We start from the raw sequence: 21,804 nt of genomic DNA, 5'->3' as shown, positions 1-21,804 counted from the left end.
CTGCATCTAATTACGTTTTTGGTTTTATGTTCACTTTTCTTTGAAAACAATGTATAATCCCAACAGCCCCAATCCTATATGAAATGTATACAGGGTGTCCCAAGAAAAGAGACCCAATGTGATTCACTGCATATTGGAGGAGTATATCTCAAGTTTAAACCAGATGAATGTTGTATTTAGGGGTTATTGTTGGTGAAGCATCCTCTTCCACTTTCTATTGTTTAGCATGTTTAGGGTCCCACTCAATATGTGATTATACTTAAGATATTGTGCGTTTTATTTTACATTATGTGTTCAAAGAAACCCAAATGGGGCCTCTGTCTCTCAGGCCACCATATATACATGTAGTCTTTTTTTAGCAGGGGCAAAAGGGAGCACCTGTTTCCTATCTGCATCAGGTGCGCATACCCAGAAATATAGTGCTCAGCACTCTTGCCATATTTGGAGTTGCCCTGAAACTTTACATTCTCAACGAAGCTATGAATTTCCTCCAGTTATGCCTCATGCTTTCCCCAACCCCCTAAACCCACCTTCCCTTACCCCCAGTCTGCAACACTACCCTTTTCCGTTGAGCCTTCAACAGGATGAGAAGAGGTGCCTTATTAACTCAAGTGCTGGGGTTTGGCAATGATGTAATGTCTGGTTCAATGGGGGTAAAACAGCAGGGTGCCCATGGGATACCTTTTGCACCATAATGGTTTCCAGACAGGATGTCAGTAATGATTTGTTTGCTCAAAAGATATAAAAGTAAAACTGATTCTTGTTTATATTATATTATGCGTGTAAGTTAAGTTGGCCCTGTGTGTCAATCCATTTAATTAAAAACCTTTCCCTTTCAATTCTTACCTCATTATGATGTCACAAATCATGCCGCTCCCCCAACGAATGTCATTTCTTCATGATTGATTACATCATTGGTTAAACGTATGTAGCGGTCTTCCCGTTACTATTTGGCAACCACAGAAATCTCACAGATGTTTCTATAATTACATAACATTTGCAATTTTTTAGGGTTCGAGAACGGTAACATGAGGCGGATGACTGCATTCAATCAAGGAATACTAAGCATAAACGTAGCCATACATCTTTATTTCAATATTGGAGTAAACTGAAAAGCACATTTAACCACACAGTCTTCATGCAATCATTTAAACAAAAAAAAAGTTATCCTACAAAAAAAAATGATCAAATGGACCAAGTATTCAACATTACGGGCTAGCTTAGTAAACCCAACCAGAAGGGAATCTCAGGGTTCTATTTAAACGTATGAAGTTACTTGCTGCTTCAAATCAAATGATAAATCCTCAGGGAACATCAGTTAAAGAGGTAATGGAACACATCAATATCAATAATGATTTTAAAACTTGATTACAAAAAGGATTCAGCGAACAACAATGAACAATCATTAATTTTAAGAATGTAGGAATAAGGAAAATATTTTGGTGTAACAGATGTATATCAAGAGCTCACAATCCCACAATTATTTTCTTGGAGTGATGAGGTTGGTGAGATTTTCTCATCCTGCTTCTGTGTGTCATTCCTGCAGAGAAATAGTGTTAACCACAGAGTACGGGCACATTCGGAGTAATCTCTATACTTCTCTGGTTATATGACAGAGTTATATGGCTAGAAGTTAAAAACTTTGGTTACTGGAGTGTACTGACATGTTCGGAAAGTTATCCAGTACTCTGATGTATGATGCTTTGCCCTAAGGTTACAAGTGAATTATTAGCAATTAAAAAAAAATCAAATGTTCAAATTTAGTACCAAATAAATGTACAAACAAGTACATTCAAAGTACACCGCCCCCATGCCAAATAAATAAATAGCATCTTTCAGTGCGGCATTGCAGGGGCGCAGCCCGGCACTGCCGCCATGCAGCACATAGAGACAGTATTGGGAGGGAGAGGTGTACAATAATTGATTGATTAATTGCATAATTAAAATCAATCAACAATAATCGTAAAATAATTTCTTCATCAATTGGCTAATAGCATACCTCAACCACCATTGTTTCATCCGAAGCTGCAACTTTTCGAAAATTAAATAAATAAGTCATTAATCGAAATAATTAAATAATTAATTGATTAATTGATCAATAAATAAAAAATATCCTTTATAGCCACATCAATTGGTCAGTGTTGTGTCTGAATATCAGCTTCTTAGCACAAAAGGTGTCTGAGATATTGCCCAGATGAGAAAGAAAATAAATAAATGATTATAATGAAAATAAATAAATAATAATCATAAAATAATTAAATTATTAATCAATTGGCTAATGGAATACCTAAACCACCATTGTTTCATCCGAACCTGTAACTTAAAAAAATAATTAATTGAGTCATTAATCGAATAATGAAATGATTAATTGATTAATCAAATCAAAAATACCCTTTACAACCAAATCACTTGGTCATCGATGTGTCCAAATATCGGCTTCCTAACTCAAAAGGTGCCTGAGATAATGCCCAGATGAGAAAGGAAATAAATAAGAACTTAATCGATAATAATTAAGCAATTAATCAATTAATTATAATGAAATTGGGCTTATTGGGCTTACCTTGAGGCCATCCTGCCAGCCAATATTTGGCATAAAGCTGCCAATTTAAAGCAATATCCAAACCATTTGTACAACAGTATCCACATGCAAAATTAATCAATTAATTGATTAATCGAAGAACAAAAAATACTGTGTTTTGCCAAAGCACATGCTCACTATTGTGCCGAAATTTCATGGCTGAGTTATCGCCCCGGACAAAGAAATAAACAAAAAAGAAACCAGAGCGAAAACAGAATACTCCCTTTCAGCGCGCGTCATTGCCAGGCCCCCTGCGGTGCCTGGCGATGACATAATGCACCGCCTGGATATGGAATAGGAAAGGAGCGGTGTAGAAAATAAACAAAATAAAACAAGTATGTTAAGATAAACAAAAATCATGATTAACGTGTTTCTTTAGGAAGCTCATGTGATTCGGCACTCATAAAACACGTTTATCTCAGAATCTATATTGTTTTGGATTTTTCATCATAAATATTGAAGCAGAAGACCAGTGTACTTCAAATGTGGTACAGTTCATCTTTTCAGTGTATCACATATCCTGAAATATTAATAATGAGATCCAGCACTAAAATTTTTTTGATTTTTGTTTTCTGATGAGGTGAAGCATTTTACAAAATGTTGAATGTATTTTTAAATATGGTACCTCTATAGATGTTGGTCATTTCATAGTATATACAGACTTGGCATTTAATATGGATTTTTTTTTTGTGGGGGTGAACTTACTTTTCAAGATGTCTTAGAACCAAAAGTTCAATGGAATTATGTTGAAATTATTCTAGATTTTGTTAATGTAACCTTTAAAAGAAACAAAAACAACATTTGACATTTCGAAACAAATAAATTGATCCTTGAAAGTGATGTAAACTGATATCGAACTCAATTCATGGACAGTACTGTGTTAAACTTCTGTACGTTTTCCAGAAGTATCTCTTTATTTTGCACATTAGCCAAAATTTTTTTTAACAAAAACAAAAGTTAAATTACGACTGGGATTACGGACAGTAAAATTACAGTTCAGTACTTCGTGTAACCCCCACGACCATTCAGGAGAGCACGTACACGTTGAGGCATGCTGTTCACGAGATTTGCCAAGGTTTGGACAGGAATCGCTTGCCATGGAGTGACAATAGCCTGCTGCAATTCACGCACAGGGGTCGGCTGCTGGTCCAAGTGGTCGATTTGACGCGTTAATTCTGCCCACAAGTTCTCTATCGAATTCATATCCGGGGACATGGCAGGCCACTCCATATGCTCTACACCACGGTCAGCAAGAAAGTGTTGGATCATGCGAGCACGATGAGGCCATGCATTGTCATCTTGGAAGACAAAGTTTCCTCGAAAGGCTGCATGAGCAAATGGAAACAATGTTTCTTCCAGAATGGCCCTGTACTTGAACTGGTTCAGGTTTCCATTCAGAACAACCAGGTCAGTTTTGCCCCCTGCATGAAAAGCAGCCCAAACGGTCACCCCACCACCTCCAGCTTGGACTCTTGGCACTATACAATCTTTGATGTAGGCTTCATGCACTTGTCTGAGCACTCGGACGCGGCCATCTTGACGATAGACCAGAAATCTATACTCGTCACTGAAGATCACGTGATTCCAGTGTCCTGGCTGCCATTGACGGTGCTCTCTGGCCCACTGCAATCGGCGCTGATGGTGTTGTCTGGTCAGGCGTGGCTTTCTCAGGGGACGCTTGGCACGATAGCCTGCTTGAACCAGTCGTTGGTTGGCTAGCCTTCTGGATACAGGCACATTTGTCAGTTGCTGCCACTCAGCCCGAAGCCGATTAGCTGACTTGGTATGGCCATTGCGAACTAACCGGTGCAGCTGGCGATCATCCCTCCTTGTGGTTCTGTGGGGACGTCCTGGCCTCGGTATTGGAGTAGGGACACCCCTCTGAGCATTTCGTTTCAGGATCTTTGACACCTGACCTTGAGTGATGCCATACTGCCGAGCAATAGCACGCTGTTTCATGCCGTAATTTCGTAAAGCCACCACTCCATGACAAACAGCATTGTCAAGTTGACGGACCATCTCCAGAGGAAGCGGCAATAACTTTTGGAGACGTGCAGCAGTTGTTTTCTACTAATACAGAACGCAACAACCCTTGTATACCCGACTGTGAAGCCGATCATCAAATGCACCTGTCCGTACATTTTGCCACGCCACCTGTGATATAATCCTGTTGTTGACTTCTTGCTGCGACAGACAATCAGTGACATGGTTCTTTTAACAAAGAAATCACCAAAGTGTAAAAGAAACTCACCAGATTGATATACTGAGTTAAGAAAGTAAACCCAAGTCAAGAAAAAAAAAAATTCCATATTAAATACCAAGTCTGTATATATATATATATACAGTCATGTGAAAAGGTAAGTACACCCCATGTAAAGTTTTGACTTTTTCAACATATTTCAACATACAGCTATTTGATCTTCATTTCAACAATATTGATAGATAAAGGTGATGTAATATAACAAATATCATGAAACATTTACATTTTGTAGTTCATTGTATAATTTAAATAAACATAAAATGCAAATTTCGCATGTGGAAAAAGCAAGTACACCCCATGAAATGTTTTTTTAAAATCTTTTTAACATATGTGGACATATCAATATTTGATCTTCATATAAACAGTATCGATAGATAAAGGTGATCTAATTGACCAAAAAACAATGACAATTTGACTTTGCAATAATATATTCAACAAAAAATTGTTGCACAGCATGCACGATTGCAAAAAACAGCTCGTTTCAAATCCCCCCACAACATCTCGATGGGATTTAGATCCGGGCTTTGACGTGGCCATTCCAGAACCCTCCATTTCTTTCTTTTCAGCCATTCCTTGGTGGATTTACTGGTATGTTTGGGGTCATTGTCATGTTGCAAGGTCCACCTTCGGTTGAGCTTCAACTTTCCGACAGATGGCCTCACATTATTCTCAAGCACCCTCTGGTACAATGAAGAATTCATAGTGGATTCTATGATGGTGAGCTGCCCAGGTCCTGATGCAGCAAAGCTGCTCCAACCTATAATATTTCCACCACCATGCTTTACAGTTGGTGTCAGGTTCTTGTGGTCAAATGCTGTCTTTGGTTTTCGCCAAACATGTCTTCTGGTACTGCAGCCAAATAGCTCTACCTTTGACTCATCTGTCCAGAGCACATTGTTCCAGAAGTGTTGGTCTTTGCAAAGGTGTTCATTGGCAAACCTTAGTCTTGCCCTGATGTTCTTTCTGGACAGCAAAGGTTTCCTCCTGGCACACCTCCCATGTGGATCAAATTTGTGCAGCCTCTTTCTAATGGTAGACTCGTGCACTTTGACATCAACAGTGGCAAGAGCTACCTGTAGGTCCCGTGATGACATTCTGGGTTTCTTAGAGACTTCTTTCAGCATCTTGCGGTCTGCTCTCGGGCTGAACTTGCTGGGGAGGCCTGGCCTGAACAAGTTGGCAGTTGTTTGGAATCTTTTCCACTTGTAGATGATCTTCCGGACAGTCGAATGATTAATTTCAAATTGTTTGGAGATCTTTTTAAATCCCTTCCCAGACTCGTAGGCATCTATAACCTTCTTTCTGAAGGCCTCAGAGAGCTCTTTTGATCTCGGCATGGTGACGCCGCACACTTCAACAACAAAGAGCAAACCAAATTAAATGTCTGAGGTTTAAATAAGACAGGTTCCTCCAAGATCCTCTCTAACGATGTTCTAATCATTTGCACCTGAGCTGGTGCACCTGATTCTAATTTTAGGTATATGAAGTAGTGATAAATGTAGGGGTGTATACTTACTTTTTCCACATGCGAAATTTGCATTTATGTTTATTTAAATTATACAATGGACTACAAAATATTAATGTTTCATGATATTTGTTATATTATATCACCTTCATCTATCAATATTGTTGAAATGAAGATCAAATAGTTGTATGTTGAAATATGTTGAAAAAGTCAAAATTTTACATGGGGACTTACTTTTTCACGTGACTGTATATATATATATATATATATATATATATATATATATATATATATATATATATAATTATATATATATATATATATATCTTTTAAATACATACATATTCCAAATCTGAACAAATTTGAATAATGCTTCAAAGGTTATGATGAAAACTAGGAAATTCAATGTATTTCCTTGAGGCGATAATTAGTACACCAATTAGATGTGCAACATCATAACATTGAGTCATGCGACATGACAAAGTGTAACAAGTTTGACAAATAACGTTTTGAAAGCAAATAAGTCATTTGTCTTACTTGAACAGAATTTTTTCTTCCTATATATTTATGTAACAAGTCATTTGTAACCTTAATCCAAAACTGTCCAGGCAGGTTCCAAATACATCTCCAACTTTTTCCCAGCTGCGCTGCAGTGTCAACTTCGACAGATCAGCTGTCTTGGCCTCTTGATCCCATGAACTGACCTGATTTGCAGATACCAAGTCTAACCTCAACATTTGTACATTCCTTTGGTTTGGTCCAAAATACCATGAATAGCTTTGAGAGTTTTCCACTTTATTTACCACTGATAATGCTGAGAACGGGTTCTCAAATGATTCCATAGTCTGGAAATTTAGTGATGGATATTCCTTTGTCATTCCTGTGGGGGAATCATTTTTCTCGTTATTTGTTCCTTTCACTGTAATGTGTTTCCCAGCTGAGGATTTGCACTGGACTGGCTGCTACATCATGGGTTTGTTCTTAAGCAGCTCTCAACCATGGCAGAAAAATTTGGCTGGAGTACATCCACACTACGGCTTATTATTTTGAAACATCCACCAGGAAATGCTAGCAGCTGGTTTCAATGTCCCTTGAGGACTCTTTGGTGTTAAACGTTGTGCTATCTGGTGTAACACCTGCCTGCAACTCATAAGGATGACAATTTGTGTTTACATATTTTTAATTAGAGGTCAGAGACTGATTTTAATATGGAACCACTAAAATTCAGAGCAATAACCGAGATGTGGTATTTCATCTATTATGTACCATACTCTATTACAGAGCATTTGTGCTGCCAAAGCAGTTTCTTGGCAAGTGTTATACTGGGTGGTTTGGCATTGCCTACCCAGCAGTAGTTAGGGCAGGGATTTTGGATTTGTTGAGCGTGTCGGCGATAGCTCGCCTACTCTTCACGAAGGACACCATGGGATCTTTAACGTCCACCAACTGATGATGGCAGATGTGATGCCCAGTTTAATGTCTATCGGAGGGATGGTACATGCATTGATGAATCACCGTGTCTGTGAAACACCATGATGACAGTTTATAGCTGTGTTGGGATTCGAACCCAGGCTATGCAGCTTCAAGGCAAGTGGGCTTAGCTCTAGGCCATCCTGCCAGACAATATTTGGCATAAAGCTGCCAATTTAAACTAATATCCTAAATTCATAAATACAAGTTTTAAATTTACAACAGTATTTTCTTTATTTAGTTTTCACCTCGTATTTTTCGTAGAAGAGTTTTTCTCATTCTTCGGTCCTGAAACAGAAATAATTTGCTCAGAAAGCTGAAAAATGAAGTGTTTTATGCAATTATAAATGACCTCACTATATACTTGGCTAAATGGGATTTACAGCCCCCATGACCTTTTCCAGTACTCCTCCCTTTTGTCCTTAATTGTATATGAAGACCTTTTTTGAGGACCACCCCATATTGAAGTTATTGCAACATTCACCAAATTGTTATTGAAGGGAAATCAACCAGAAATTCAAAAGCTGATAATTTCTTATATTTGAACATTATCCAATTTTACACAAAAAATGCTCAAATTCAAAAAGCACAATCCAAACAATAAAAACTTGTGCATTCCAATAATTTCTGGAGAAGCAGTCATGTCTTATATTTGTGGGTTGGAGATTTCTGTGAAATCATGTGACATTTCACATCCAATCACAGACACACAGAAGCAAGTTGAGTTTACATGACTTGATGTACTCCTTCCACATGTCTCCTCCCTTTCTTCCTTGAGGGTTATATTAATTGTTAGCAAAAGCTTCATGCTTAGTCCCTGCTGAAGGGCAATCTATGGTTGAACGCGAGGCCTCTGATCACTTGTTCTCAGTTAAAATCTCCAGTGGATTATGGGACATGTAGATCAAAACTTGGCCTGATCCTCCCTCTCATCTTACTGGACCTGTTGCATACTGACGATAATATTGTTACGGATCCAGGGGACGGCACTCTGGTTAGCAAGGGGGGGGGGGGTTAATCCCCTTGTCCTGTTAAGCTGGCCGTCCGACCGGTCCTGGTACTTGTAACGCTCTTCTGCGGGGTGGGATTGATCAGGGTTATTGGTCAAGGTGTTATCCCGAATACCTTCACCAATCCCTCCGCAAAACAGGGAGACAAGTACCGCTCGAACCACGGACAAGATGGTATTTGCCGAGCGGTTTAGCAATCCGCGGTTCGAGCCGTTATCAATTGACTAAACCCGATTCTGAGCGTTGGCCAAATCGTGCCACAGGTATTCAATCAGGAAAAGACTAAAGCGATCGGGGAAGAATGAAACCAAAAGGGGTAAGAAATAACAGGTATTTATTAATTATGTACAACCAAACCCAAAGAAGAGGAAACGAAAGAAGGGCATTTACAAGGAGGAAAAAGCAGATACACAGGGCAAGCCTTAAAACAGTCTTAATTATTAAACCACAGACAGCAAAAAGGACAGACGACAGACTTACACAACAAGGGAATAGCAGGCAGGAATGGCTGAAAGAAGGTTCGGAGGAAAAGCACAGCGAGGAGGTCCGCGTCAAATCCATGCTCCGGGCCGGAAAACGAGCAGCCGGCGGCGGCCCCATGTATATGGTTTCAGCGGCGAAAACCCGGCAGGCAGCGCGGTTTATGTTGCCGCTGTCTTGGCGACCCGAGTGCACCGATTCTTGCACCCCAACGATGCCAGTGCTCAAAAAGCTGCTCGGTGCTCCTCTCTCGGGTCTTCCTCCTCGGTTATCTCTCATGAACCTCCTCACGCGTCTCTCCGAAGCAGTCCCTTGCAGCCCTTTTTATTGTTGTCAGCCGTATCAAGCCGCGGGCTCCGATGGCACGCCTACCGGTTCGCTCACCGCGGTGCTGGTTGGTCGGTCAGGGCTGGCTGACTCCACCTCTGATGACGATGACGTGCCACGCCCGTTCTGGTGGCTCCTCCCCCTTCTTCTCCGAGGTGGAGCACATGGCAATGGCGTCTTGTGGGGATAGCAAACCACTCGCACCGCTTTTGAAGGGAACGAAAGGGACCTATCTAATTTGATTAATGCAACGCAGATTCAACTACTGGGAACAGATCCTTAACTGAAACACATAATAATGAAATAACTACGAAGAGGGTCTATGGTTCGCTACGTGTTGTTCATGGACTAACTAGGGGACGACCTTTGACCTTAACAATGAAATGGAGGTATTTACACAGACAATTATTTACAAAGGGTATATTTACAACAATTTACTAAGTGCAGGGTTCTCAAAACCCCAACACAGCACCCTCATTCCTCCAGGCACCTGTTCAACACCGCATTCAACCCCTGACCGTCTCTTCTCCTTCTCCTTCCTTTTTGTTTGGTTATTTAATTATGTATTTTTGTCTTTTTTGTCTTTGTTTTACGTACTATGTCAAAGCGTCTTTGGGTTTCTTGAAAAGCGCTATACAAAATAAATGTATTATTATTATTATTATTATTATTATTATTATTATTAATGTGACACTCAGATGTAGTTACCCTCTATGATTAACCTCACCCTGAGTGCGACATTTTTAAAAGAGAGTGTTAAGTATGTCCCGCCTGCTACGTTTCATCCTACCTAACAGACTCACGCCCACAGAATAACCGAATTGCGGAATTATTTTCAAACTAAACATTAAGCCGGTGGGGAGCATTATTTACAAGAACTTTTGGTATTTACACTTCAACCCAGGACCTGTCTTTCTTGGGAAGCAAAAGGAATCCTGCGGGAGGGAGGAAAAGCATGCACTGCACTGCACCGATACACCACCCTCACATGCCCGGGGATGCAGAATTGATATTGCAATGCATCCCCGAGCATGCAAGCACCAAAAACACCAAAAAGCACCAAAGCACCAATAACAAGCACCATCAAAGCACTATCCAGTGCACAGTCATACATTCCAATGTCAATAAAATGGTGTCCGACGTCTTCTCCGCTCTGCTGGGCCGATGGTCTTGATGGTGTTCTTTCTTGCTGTTCTTGCTTGCGGCCTATTTGATGGATAATAAAACAAAAAGCACAAAACGTGTCCGTTTTTTTAAAATTATGGCCAGCAGGGGCCAACTATGGTGGTCCACCTGCATGGCTTAGTGCCACCTCACCGAGGTCCGCAAGCGAAGACTTCTGGCCACAATGGCCGGTCCCAGCAGCGGGGTCATGCCACAAACGTGTGGTCCATCTGGGTGTGGTGCTTGGCCACAAAAACGTGCGGTCCATGGTGTGGCGCTAGGCCGCAAGTCGGCGGTCCATGTGGTGCATCGGTCCAGTCAGCTGCAGGCAGCGGGAGTTCGGGCACACAACTGCGGCCACCTGTGCACTCCCCCCCGGACCCAAAAGAACAAGCCGTGAGTGGGGAAGGAAAGGACACAGCAAGCATCGGAGCAGGGTCACAAGGGTACACATCAAAACAAAGTAATGCAAGGTGAGGTGTGCATGGAGAGCGAGCGGAGAAAGCCCGTCCCTACCATATGTCACCCCCCCTGTCACCTACTCTACCCTTGCCCCTTACCCCATATTTACAAAACTCTACACATTTACAAATTCGTCACTACCTCTCGTCCTCCCCATATCTCCCCTAATAACAAATTCATCCACAGTCCCAATTTCTAACCAAATTTGCCATCACCCAATTCATCATCAATCCTTCTTAAGGAGAAAGAGATGGAACAACAACACAATGTCACACCCACATCATGATGCATCTTACATCCCAAAACATTTGCACAAAAAGAACCATGGCATGGCGTGGAGCACTGTCATCACCTCAGGTGAGTGGATGTAGATGGTGCGAGGAGATTTCAATTCTATCTACCTTCTAAATGACATTAACAAACTTTTACACTACCGGGTGCAAAACCATTGGCCACTTTACTCTATGCGGTTCTAAAAACCAATTCCCACTGACCATCTGTGGCGCTCTCCAATTTGGGGTCTCACTCCCCCGATTCAACACCCTGTGCCCTCGCACAATTTCCAGGCTGGGTCGTGTGGCACTCCCAGCAGGTCTACCCACCTGCACACCTCCACCACGGTAGTTGCCTCCCGAGCTTACCTGCTCCTCACCCTAACCTATCTAACTGGGGAAGGCCCTCCCTGGCACTTACCCCCTTGGTGCCCTCTCTGGCACTGGGCTACCCTGGTCCATCCTCCGGATCCTTGGGCCCCACTGAACAACTCTACCTGGCTCCCAGAGCCTACCTGTGGCCTCACCCGGCCGACAGACTAACAGTGGCGGAGTGCCCATTTAACTATACCTCTAACAGGCCACACGCCCAGCCATTTCGATTCACTAATGCACCCATCCAACACTTCATTCTGCCGCACGCACCACAGATGCCAATATCCACCACAATTTACCTACACCCACTATCTAACTCTTAAACTACCCTCCCCGGGTATTTGTGAAGGGGGTCCACCTTTCCCCCTTTCACACCTTCGCACCATGCACTTCCACTCCACATTTTCCACCATACTCACTCCACACCATCCATTCCATACTCCATTTACTCCAGACCAGTTATTCCATTCCACCATTCTCCATATACCTGCTCAGTTGCACACCTGTTCACTTGCACACATGTTCACTTGCACACTTGTTCCATCACACCTGTTCACTTGCACACCTGTTCACTTGCACACCTGTTCCATCACACCTGGTGCTGTACCCTCCTTCCCCCGGGACCATTCACTCCATACAATACACAATTACACCCTTTCACAATACTCTGCTCAATACCCTCCTTCACACACACTGCATCGTCTAAGCTGACTACCCCCCTTCTGAAACTCGCGCTTCCCAGTCGCCCCTTATACTATTGCGCTCCCTCGCCGCTATAATCCACTAATCTGCTACGTCCCCTACTACAGGTACAATGTCGCTACTTAACTCTACAGTTACCTATGGTCAGCTATTTCCCTATACAATTATCCAAACCCTCCCTGGCTTGCTTTGCACCCCCATAACCCCATAATCTATAGCTCATGTGCCGGGCTGATGGGAGGGATGGCAGAGTTGCCATTCCTCCACATCGGGAATCTCCCCTTATCAATTTTGCCCATCCAATTTTTCTGCCAATCAAATTTGCCAATCATTACTGCCAATCATATTTGCCAATCCAATTTGCCAATCATATTCCCTATCCCTACCATTGTCCATTAAACTTCAAGCCTCGGTGCATCATTAGATTTGCAAAGCTCGGCTTCGCAAAGCCGCGCAATACATACGGGTGGTTTGGTCGCCTGCAGGTCGGGTCCGTCCGGCATTCGGTTCAGGGGAGGAGGTTTGGTTGGGCCAAGGTTTAAAGCACCATCCCGGCGCGGGGCCCCTCGCTCCCAAGCGCGATGGGCCAACCTTGCCCGGTGGGACGCCGCCACCACAAGGGGGCGCCGTGTCGATCCCTCCTACCTTCCCTCGAACCAGGCCGGTCGCCTTGCCCGGCAAAGCCCGGACTCGACCGTGCGGGGCGGGGCCCGGCCCGGATCATGCACGACGCTCCAAAGAGGAGCCACGCGGCACCGATCCCCGCCGGCTCCCGCAATACCCAAAGCTCGGCACGGACCGAGAGCTCGCGTCGGTTAAACGTCGGTCTAACCGCTATCCCGTTTAACGTCGACGCTTCACTTGCATGCTCACACCACTCATTCTGTTCGTTGCTCATACAGCCCATACTCTCCGTGAATTCCACCACCGCACTCTCTGTTACACACCACTCGCTGTCCGCACACTCCATAACACACCTTGGCACACACTCGTCGTTCGCAAACTTCATCAACACACCTCCTCGCGCCCACTCCTCAGTCACATCCTCTGTGACAACCATGGGTGTGCACTCTTTCGCACACCCAATCACGCGCTTCACCACCAACTCAGGTGTGCCTCCTTGCACCCGCTCCTCATCCATCTCACTCTCCGTATCACTCTCATCACACATACACTCCGACGTGCATTCTCACTCGCACTCGGTTTCACTCCCATACTCGGTTGTGCATTCTCCCTTGCACCCGGTATCACACTCGCACTCCGACGCCATTCGTACACGCGTGCCGTTCACCTTCACACACCTTTTCCTCACACGCGTGCCATTGCCATCCACCCAGCGCACCACGGACCTTTCACAAGCGCCCGGGTTACGCTGGAATCCCAAGTGCGCGAAAATTATTTTCACAGCAAACACCTTCCCACAAAACCTCTTAGCACCATATACCACCTTACTCACCTGGGTGCTTCTTCCTCCTCACTCCAACACCACCTGCAAACTTTCCATTTGGTTAATAAGCCCAGCATCACAATGCGAATCCAGACTTTGTGCATTATCCACCTCTCCCTTCAATTCCTGGGCTACCTCCGTCGTCTTTTCAATATCGATTTCGACTATTTGTTCGGTTTCTTTGCCAATTTGAATTAATTATTTTTCTTTATCTTCTTAAGACCGCTGGCTTTAATAAAATTTTCTCTCCTACCTCGGCGGTCGCCGGCTTCCCCATACCCCGGGTCATGATTTCTACCCCGGTCCAGTTACCTGTGCTTTGCTCCACCTCGCTTTCTCCGCGCTTCTCACACCGCGTTACCTCGTCGTGCACAAATGCGACCCCTCACTCAACCCGCGGTTAACCTCCCTCTCACACTTCCTTGCTTCATACCGGGCTTGCCCCCTCGCCAACTCATCATTAATTTCTCGGGCTTGGCCATTTATGCCCTCCAATTTGCTCCCGAGTCCCTCCAATTTGCTTCCCAATTGCTCCCCCATTCTATCTTCCATTCCCTCACTATCAGCCCTCATTTCTCCCATATCCTTCCTCAATCCCTCAAATTGGGTTTCCCAATCATTTTTCAATTGCTCCCTCCCCGATTTTATGGCTACCAGTACTTGCGCCAAAAAGCTCTGCAGGTCCACAACTCCTACTTGCGTAGCAGGCGTGGCCCTCGTCGCCACGTGCGAGGCGCAATTTTGTGCCCCTCTAACCTTGTGTGAGGCGCCACCCTCTTGTGCGCCTGCAACCCACGCTAGCGCACCCTCATTGCTCTCTTCCTCCAATTCCTCCCTGGGGTCCTGGGTTGCCTCTAACCCCTCTTCTACCTCCCCTACCAGCATCCGACCGCCTTGACCATCCATGGCACGATTTTAATTTGGGTGTTAATAAAAATTTCGGCCGCTCCAAGTTTTGACCAAATTTTTAGATGTTCTTTTGAAAATTTGGTTCGGGTCCAAATCCCACTCCTGACACCAATTGTTATGGATCCGGGGGACGGCACTCCCGTTAGCAAGGGGGGGTTAATCCCCTTGTCCTGTTAAGCTGGCCGTCCGACCGGTCCTGGTACTTGTAACGCTCTTCTGCGGGGTGGGATTGATCAGGGTTATTGGTCAAGGTGTTATCCCGAATACCTTCACCAATCCCTCCGCAAAACAGGGAGACAAGTACTGCTCGAACCACGGACAAGATGGTATTTGCCGAGCGGTTTAGCAATCCACGGTTCGAGCCGTTATCAATTGACGAAACCCGATTCCGAGCATTGGCCAAATCGTGCCACAGGTATTCAATCAGGAAAAGACGAAAGCGATTGGGGAAGAATGAAACCAAAAGGGGTAAGAAATAACAGGTATTTATTAATTATGTACAACCAAACCCAAAGAATAGGAAACGAAAGAAGGGCATTTACAAGGAGGAAAAAGCAGATACACAGGGCAAGCCTTAAAACAGTCTCAATTATTAAACCCCAGACAACAAAAAGGACAGATGACAGACTTACACGACAAGGGAATAGCAGGCAGGAATGGCTGGAAGAAGGTTCGGAGGAAAAGCACAGCGAGGAGGTCCGCGTCAAATCCACGCTCCGGGCTGGAAAACAAGCAGCCGGCGGCGGCCCCACGTATATGGTTTCAGCGGCGAAAATCCGGCAGGCAGCGCGGTTTATGTTGCCGCTGTCTTGGCGACCCGAGCGCACCGATTCTTGCACCCCAACGATACTCATGCTCAAAAAGCTGCTCGGTGCTCCTCTCTCGGTTCTTCCTCCTCGGTTATCTCTCATGAACCTCCTCACGCGTCTCTCCGAAGCAGTCCCTTGCAGCCCTTTTTATTGCTGTCAACCGTATCAAGCCGCGGGCTCCGATGGCACGCCTACCGGTTCGCTCACCGCGATGCTGGTTGGCCGGTCAGGGCTGGCTGACTCCACCTCTGATGACGACGATGTGCCAAGCCCGTTCTGGTGGCTCCTCCCCCTTCTTCTCCCAGGTGGAGCACATGGCAATGGCGTCTTGTGCAGATAGCAAACCACTCGCACCGCTTTTGAAGGGAACGAAAGGGACCTATCTTATTTGATTAATGCAACGCAGATTCAACTACTGGGAACAGATCCTTAACTGAAACACATAATAATGAAATAACTACGAAGAGGGCCTATGGTTCGCTACGTGTTGTTCATGGACTAACTAGGGGACGACCTTTGACCTTAACAATGAAATGGAGGTATTTACACAGATAATTATTTACAAAGGGTATATTTACAACAATTTACTAAGTGCAGGGTTCTCAAAACCGCAACAATATATTGTTCTCCCCTCCTTTATCCAACAAACTATAATTATCGGTTATTGTTGCTGAACAATTTGAACTTGGATGCCTCTCTAGTCTAGAGTACACATTTCCAACTTTGTCCCAATGTTGGTGATTCAAGGCTCACTCCTCAGAAAAACGTTTTTGAGTGACTGCGTGCCCGGTGAGGTCTCTTTGCATGAAAGTTTATCTTATTGTTTTCAACATAACATCTCCGGCCATATTCAGAGCAAGACTGTTGGGATCATCTGCGCTGGGCCATCGTGTATCTGAGTAAAGAACACACGGAGATGCTTGAAATCACTGTTGGGGACATTACACTTTCTGCCTCAACAATCAATTTACTAGTGGCGGGTTCATACATCATTGAGTGTTTGTCCTACTGAAAGATGCAGTTTTGCTGCAATTTTTCACATGGTGTACTCTTCACCTACCAAAACATCTTCTGACATGTTTTTTTAATCCAGTATTTGAAAACTCTCACCAAGTGGCTTAATCACTCAAGCTCGGACTCCATCAAAACAGTTCATAAGGAACAGCTGGCTTGGCAAGCGATAGCCAGCTGACTGGTAATGGAACACACCCTAGTTGGAGTGATTATTTTGATGGAATAGAGGAGTGGTATTTCCATATTATTCACAATCTATACCCTTTTTCTTCGACTTTTATGAAATGATTTCCATTACTGTATTTGTATCAAACATGTTTTTATGCATGCTGGAGGAAATATTAAACTCCATACCTGGAGGTTTAGTCCTGTCCTGCCAGCTTTTGCTCTTGTGTTCACTGGAGAAAGAATACGAACAACACAGTATGAGATCGATGATACACCTTAAATGGTGCATTATAGTGTATGACATAAGCCATATTAATTGCGGTATTGTACTTACTCGTATTATGTATACTAGTAAAAAGGCCATAGAAAATGACGGGTTAGAACAGTTGATTCGAAGGTGCAGTCTCGTACGCGTGCCAAAGTCTGAGGCCTCGGCCTAATGCCAGGTGTGCCTATATCTTCTTTATTTATTCGACATCATATGGATGTAAATGAATATTCGTTTTACTCTTCGTGTGTTGCACATCACATGCAGCGAATTTCACCTCCCTGCGTCTTGTATTTAATGTTTTTTTTAAACGCTTCTGTACACCGCCTTTGAGGCTTGGTTTACAAACCACCATCTACAATTCCAATTTAAGAGACATAATTACTCTTATGGAAAATGTTTTTCGAGTTTGTTTTGTCCTCGAAAATAGACCATAGTGAAATCGTCCTTGTGAAGGGTGACAGACATCTGTACAACCACACAGATAAAGGTAGATAAATGATAAATGACACATAAATGAAGGTAGTGTTTATATGGTAGATAAAGCAGGAGCGTCTGTCTGTCTGTCCCCGAACGTCTCCCTCAGCTTTGGGGCTAGCTCCGTGAAACTTTCTGTGGAACCATATGGGGTCCCAGTGGGTGTCCAAAGGTGGGTGGGAGGTTTCATAAATTTCTCAATACAATTATGATTTTGAGTTTCCACCCCTACGAAGATACTCTCTCTCCACATACATGTAAATACAATCACGGGTTCAGCATTTACTGCATGTGGAAAGATTCGTTGGTTCGGTAATATCTCAATACAATTGTGAATTTGCATTTCCACCTGAACGTCGCCAATCTTTCTCCGTGTATAAACATGTAGTGGCTTCATTTTGCTTTTGATGTCATTGTACAATATACAGGATGATTCACATACGACGTACTATTTTGTTTTTGAATAACTCTGTGTTGCGTGAATCGATTTACTTGTAATTTTCAGCACTTATAGACAAATGTTCCCCATTTATTATGTGAAAATTTCATTTAAAAATAATTTATACAAATTTATTTATTGGTCTCGATATGGCGGCCGTCATTTTTGATGATGGGAAACAGCCTGACCTCTTGCCATGACATGACATGTCGATTAACATGTCGATTAACATGTCGATTAAATTGCTCTTAAACGTTGATAATTATGGAACTGGTCTTAGAGTCAGCTTTAGACTTTTTAGCAGCATAATGTAAAGAAAAAATCAGCAAGAATGGCAAGTTACAACAGTCAGGAGCGTGCAAAAGCTGCAACCTGGTATGAGGCCACAAAAAGCTTAATCGAAGTGAAACGACGTCTTCGAACGGAGTTTGGTCGAAGCTGGGTGCTGCCAAGCAATGTCCAAAGTGTACACGACTCGACCAAGAGACTTGCTGGAACTCAAGCACCGCATCAGGAATGCCTTCTGGGAGATCACTGATGAAATGCGGCAGAAAACCATGCTCGAATACAAGCGGAGACTGTTCCGAATGATCGAAAATGACGGCCGCCATATCGAGATCCATAACTAAATTTGTATAAATTTTTTAAATGAAATTTTCACATAATAAATGGGGAACATTTGTCTATAAGTGCTGCAAATTACAAGTAAATCGGTTCACGCAACACAGAGTTATTCAAAAACAAAATAGTACGTCGTGTGTGAATCACCCTGTATAAAAATATGCTTGAGTTCTGGTTGATCGAGGGATTTCTGGTCTTGGGTGGGGCTGGAGGAGGGATGAGCAGGTTTGTCGGTTGCCGCTTTCAAAAAGAGAATTGCCTCGGATTCCGAACATCTCGGAAAAGTTGTCACCACACACTAAATTTGTGACCTGACATGATCCAAATGGATGGACAAGGAGTTACAAGCACGCAACAAGTCGCCGGAAATGACCAATCAGTCATGCTTTTCCTCATCATTCAACCAGTTTCATCCATGGCAGCGGTTGCGATCAAACTGCTACCAATCTGGCCTAATGACCCGCATCTGTAATTTACACAAGTCGATGCGCAATTCGACATCTGGAACATTACTACCGAGTCGATGTGGTTCAAATACATTGTTGTCTCCTTGTCACCAGAATATGTGATGGAAGTGAGAGATATTTCACTCCAACCTCCAATAGACAACCCGTAAACAATTTTGAAGGCTGCACTCAAAGGGCACGACCCCCTCTGAGCACCGGTGGTTTCAACAGACACATTCGCACCTTCAGCAATTTCTCAGATTCTCGGTTTCCTCCCACGAGATTCCACAATTTTTCGCTCACATTTGCGGATTTGGAATTTGCAGTTTCGCGTTTGACTGCGTACAGAAACATTCCCCACCTTCTGGTAGGGTCAGCTGCAGTAAAAAAAAATTTTTTTGCCCAAGTCCTTCACGAACCGGCTGTCCAAGCATGACGTTCGACGAAATGTAGCAAAGGAATGTGGAATTTATTGGTAGATGGTTTGCCATTCACCGTTCTCAAACGGGGGAGAGGGGGGAGGGGGAAGGTGGGGAAGGGGGAGTGAGGGGGGAAGGGGAGGGGAGGGGAGAAGAGGGGGAGGGGGAGAGGGGAGAAGAGGGGGAGAGGGGGGAGGGGGAGGTGGGGAAGGGGGAGGGAGGGAGAGGAGGGGAGGGAGGAGAGGAGGGAGGAGGAAAGAGGGAGGGAAGGGGCAAGGGGAGTGGAGGGGGGATGGGGGGACAGGGGGGAGGGGGAGAGAGGGGAGGGGGAGGTGGGGAAGGGGGAGGGAGGGAGCAGAGGGGAGGGGAGGTGGGAAGAGGGTGGAGGGGGAAGGAGGGGGGAGGAAGGGGAAGGGAGGAGGGAGGGGGAGGAGGGAGGCAGGAGAGGGAGGGGGTTCATATATATGCTGGTGGATGAATGTGGCGTTCATCAAGTTTCTGAGTTAAGTGTTATGCCGATCAGGAAGAAGAAGAAGCTGTACTACCAACTTCGTACACTTCCGGAATGGTTTGATTTATTTGTATTCAAATGTCTGGTGATTGTTTTGTATTTATTTATGCGAATGTGTACTTGTATATAACTGTCATTAATTTTAAAAGGCTTCGGCACTATCGAGCAATTTTTTTTTTTTAACTCCAAAAAAACGATCTTTTTTTTCAAATTTTAGTTTTTTTTTTTTTTGCCTAAAACAATCCCAAGCACTCACTGATGAACCTCTGAAAGTTTGACGACGATCCATTCAGCCATCTCTGAGAAAAATGGCGACACAGAGACAGACAGACAGACAGACAGCCAGACACACACACCGACAGACATCTCTCTTATATAGTAGATAAGCAGTTGATAAGTCTTATCTGCTAGAGGCAAAGTCACATTAATACTATGGCATTCTCAAGTTCTGTTTTATCCAATCCAATCCTCGCTTTCCAGGTTTCCAGCAAATTTGAAGAGCGTGTGTTGTTTAGCATGATGTACTATGGTAGACCAAATCGGTGATGTTATTGCAAAGCCGACATCATTTCAAACTGAGGCCAGATAGAAAAGCATTCTCCAAGAGTACAAAGCATGTAAAGGCCTGGGTATGGTGGTGGGGTTTACTGTGTGGAAAGCAAGGTAATTATATGTGTATGTATTACAGCACAAACATGTGCGATTTTGAACAATATGTAAAATGTACATGACAATCGTCACCATGTGATAAAATACAATAAAAACATTCATGATTAGTTATCATGAAAGCAGCTGTTTAAATATGTTCAACTTGCGGCCTGGAAGTAGGAAGGCATCTGTGATATGGATAACCCCATTGGTGGCCAGGAGATCCGCTTGAGTTACCCTCACATCATTAACATACAGTGTGTTATTCCTCTGTGGGAGAAAAAGGACAAAAACTGATCACAACCTGACACTATATGGGTATGTAAGGAACTCTCGCATCACAATTTCTAAAACTCACATTTATATACAGTCACATGAAAAAGTAAGTACACCCCATGTAAAATTTTGACTTTTTCAACATATTTCAACATACAGCTATTTGATCTTCATTTCAACAATTTTGATAGATAAAGGTGATATAATGTAACAAATATCATGAAACATTTACATTTTGTAGTCCATTGTATAATTTAAATAAACATAAATGCAAATTTCGAATGTGGAAAAAGTAAGTACACCCCTACATTTATCACTACTTCAAATACCTAAAATTAGAATCAGGTGCACCAGCTCAGGTGCAAATGATTATAACATCGTTAGAGAGGATCTTGGAGGAACCTGTCTCATTTAAATCTCAGACATTTAGTTTGGTTTGCTCTTTGTTGTTGAAGTGTGCGGCGTCACCATGTCTAGATCAAAAGAGCTCTCTGAGGCCTTCAGAAAGCAGGTTATAGATGCCTACGAGTCTGGGAAGGGATTTAAAAAGATCTCCAAACAATTTGAAATCAATCATTAGACTGTCTGGGACATCATCTACAAGTAGAGAAGATTCCAAACAACTGCCAACTTGTTCAGGCCAGGCCGCCCCAGCAAGTTCAGCCCGAGAGCAGACAGCAAGATGCTGAAAGAAGTCTCTAAGATCCCCAGAATGTCATCACGGGACCTACAGATAGCTTTTGCCACTGTTGATGTCAAAGTGCACGAGTCTAACATTAGAAAGAGG

At 43.6% G+C, this 21,804-nt stretch overlaps 1 protein-coding gene and 1 long non-coding RNA gene across 2 annotated transcripts in view; both read right to left on the bottom strand.

Annotated features, from left to right (window-relative positions):
* Positions 1 to 1,070: 1,070 nt before the first annotated feature.
* Positions 1,071 to 17,142, bottom strand: LOC144891488 (uncharacterized). Its single transcript, XR_013622944.1, has 3 exons — positions 17,099 to 17,142; positions 8,022 to 8,061; positions 1,071 to 1,540 (listed from the first exon to the last, which is right to left on the bottom strand). It is a non-coding gene; the product is annotated as an uncharacterized LOC144891488 (long non-coding RNA).
* A 3,731-nt stretch (positions 17,143 to 20,873) lies between these two features.
* LOC137426738 (transforming growth factor-beta-induced protein ig-h3-like) overlaps positions 20,874 to 21,804 on the bottom strand; it is a 61,437-nt gene continuing 60,506 nt past the window's right edge. The window contains exon 14 of the mRNA XM_068115565.2: positions 20,874 to 21,011. Within this exon, the coding sequence (XP_067971666.2) occupies positions 20,874 to 21,011 (138 nt within the window). The remainder of the gene's footprint in view (positions 21,012 to 21,804) is intronic.

The sequence above is a fragment of the Myxine glutinosa genome, chromosome 1, assembly GCF_964187855.1.
Source record: "Myxine glutinosa chromosome 1, kmMyxGlut1.1, whole genome shotgun sequence".
In the NCBI taxonomy this organism is placed as follows: domain Eukaryota; kingdom Metazoa; phylum Chordata; class Myxini; order Myxiniformes; family Myxinidae; genus Myxine; species Myxine glutinosa.
The sequence above is the reverse complement of the archived record's forward strand: the minus strand, read 5'-3'. Positions and strand labels throughout refer to the sequence as shown.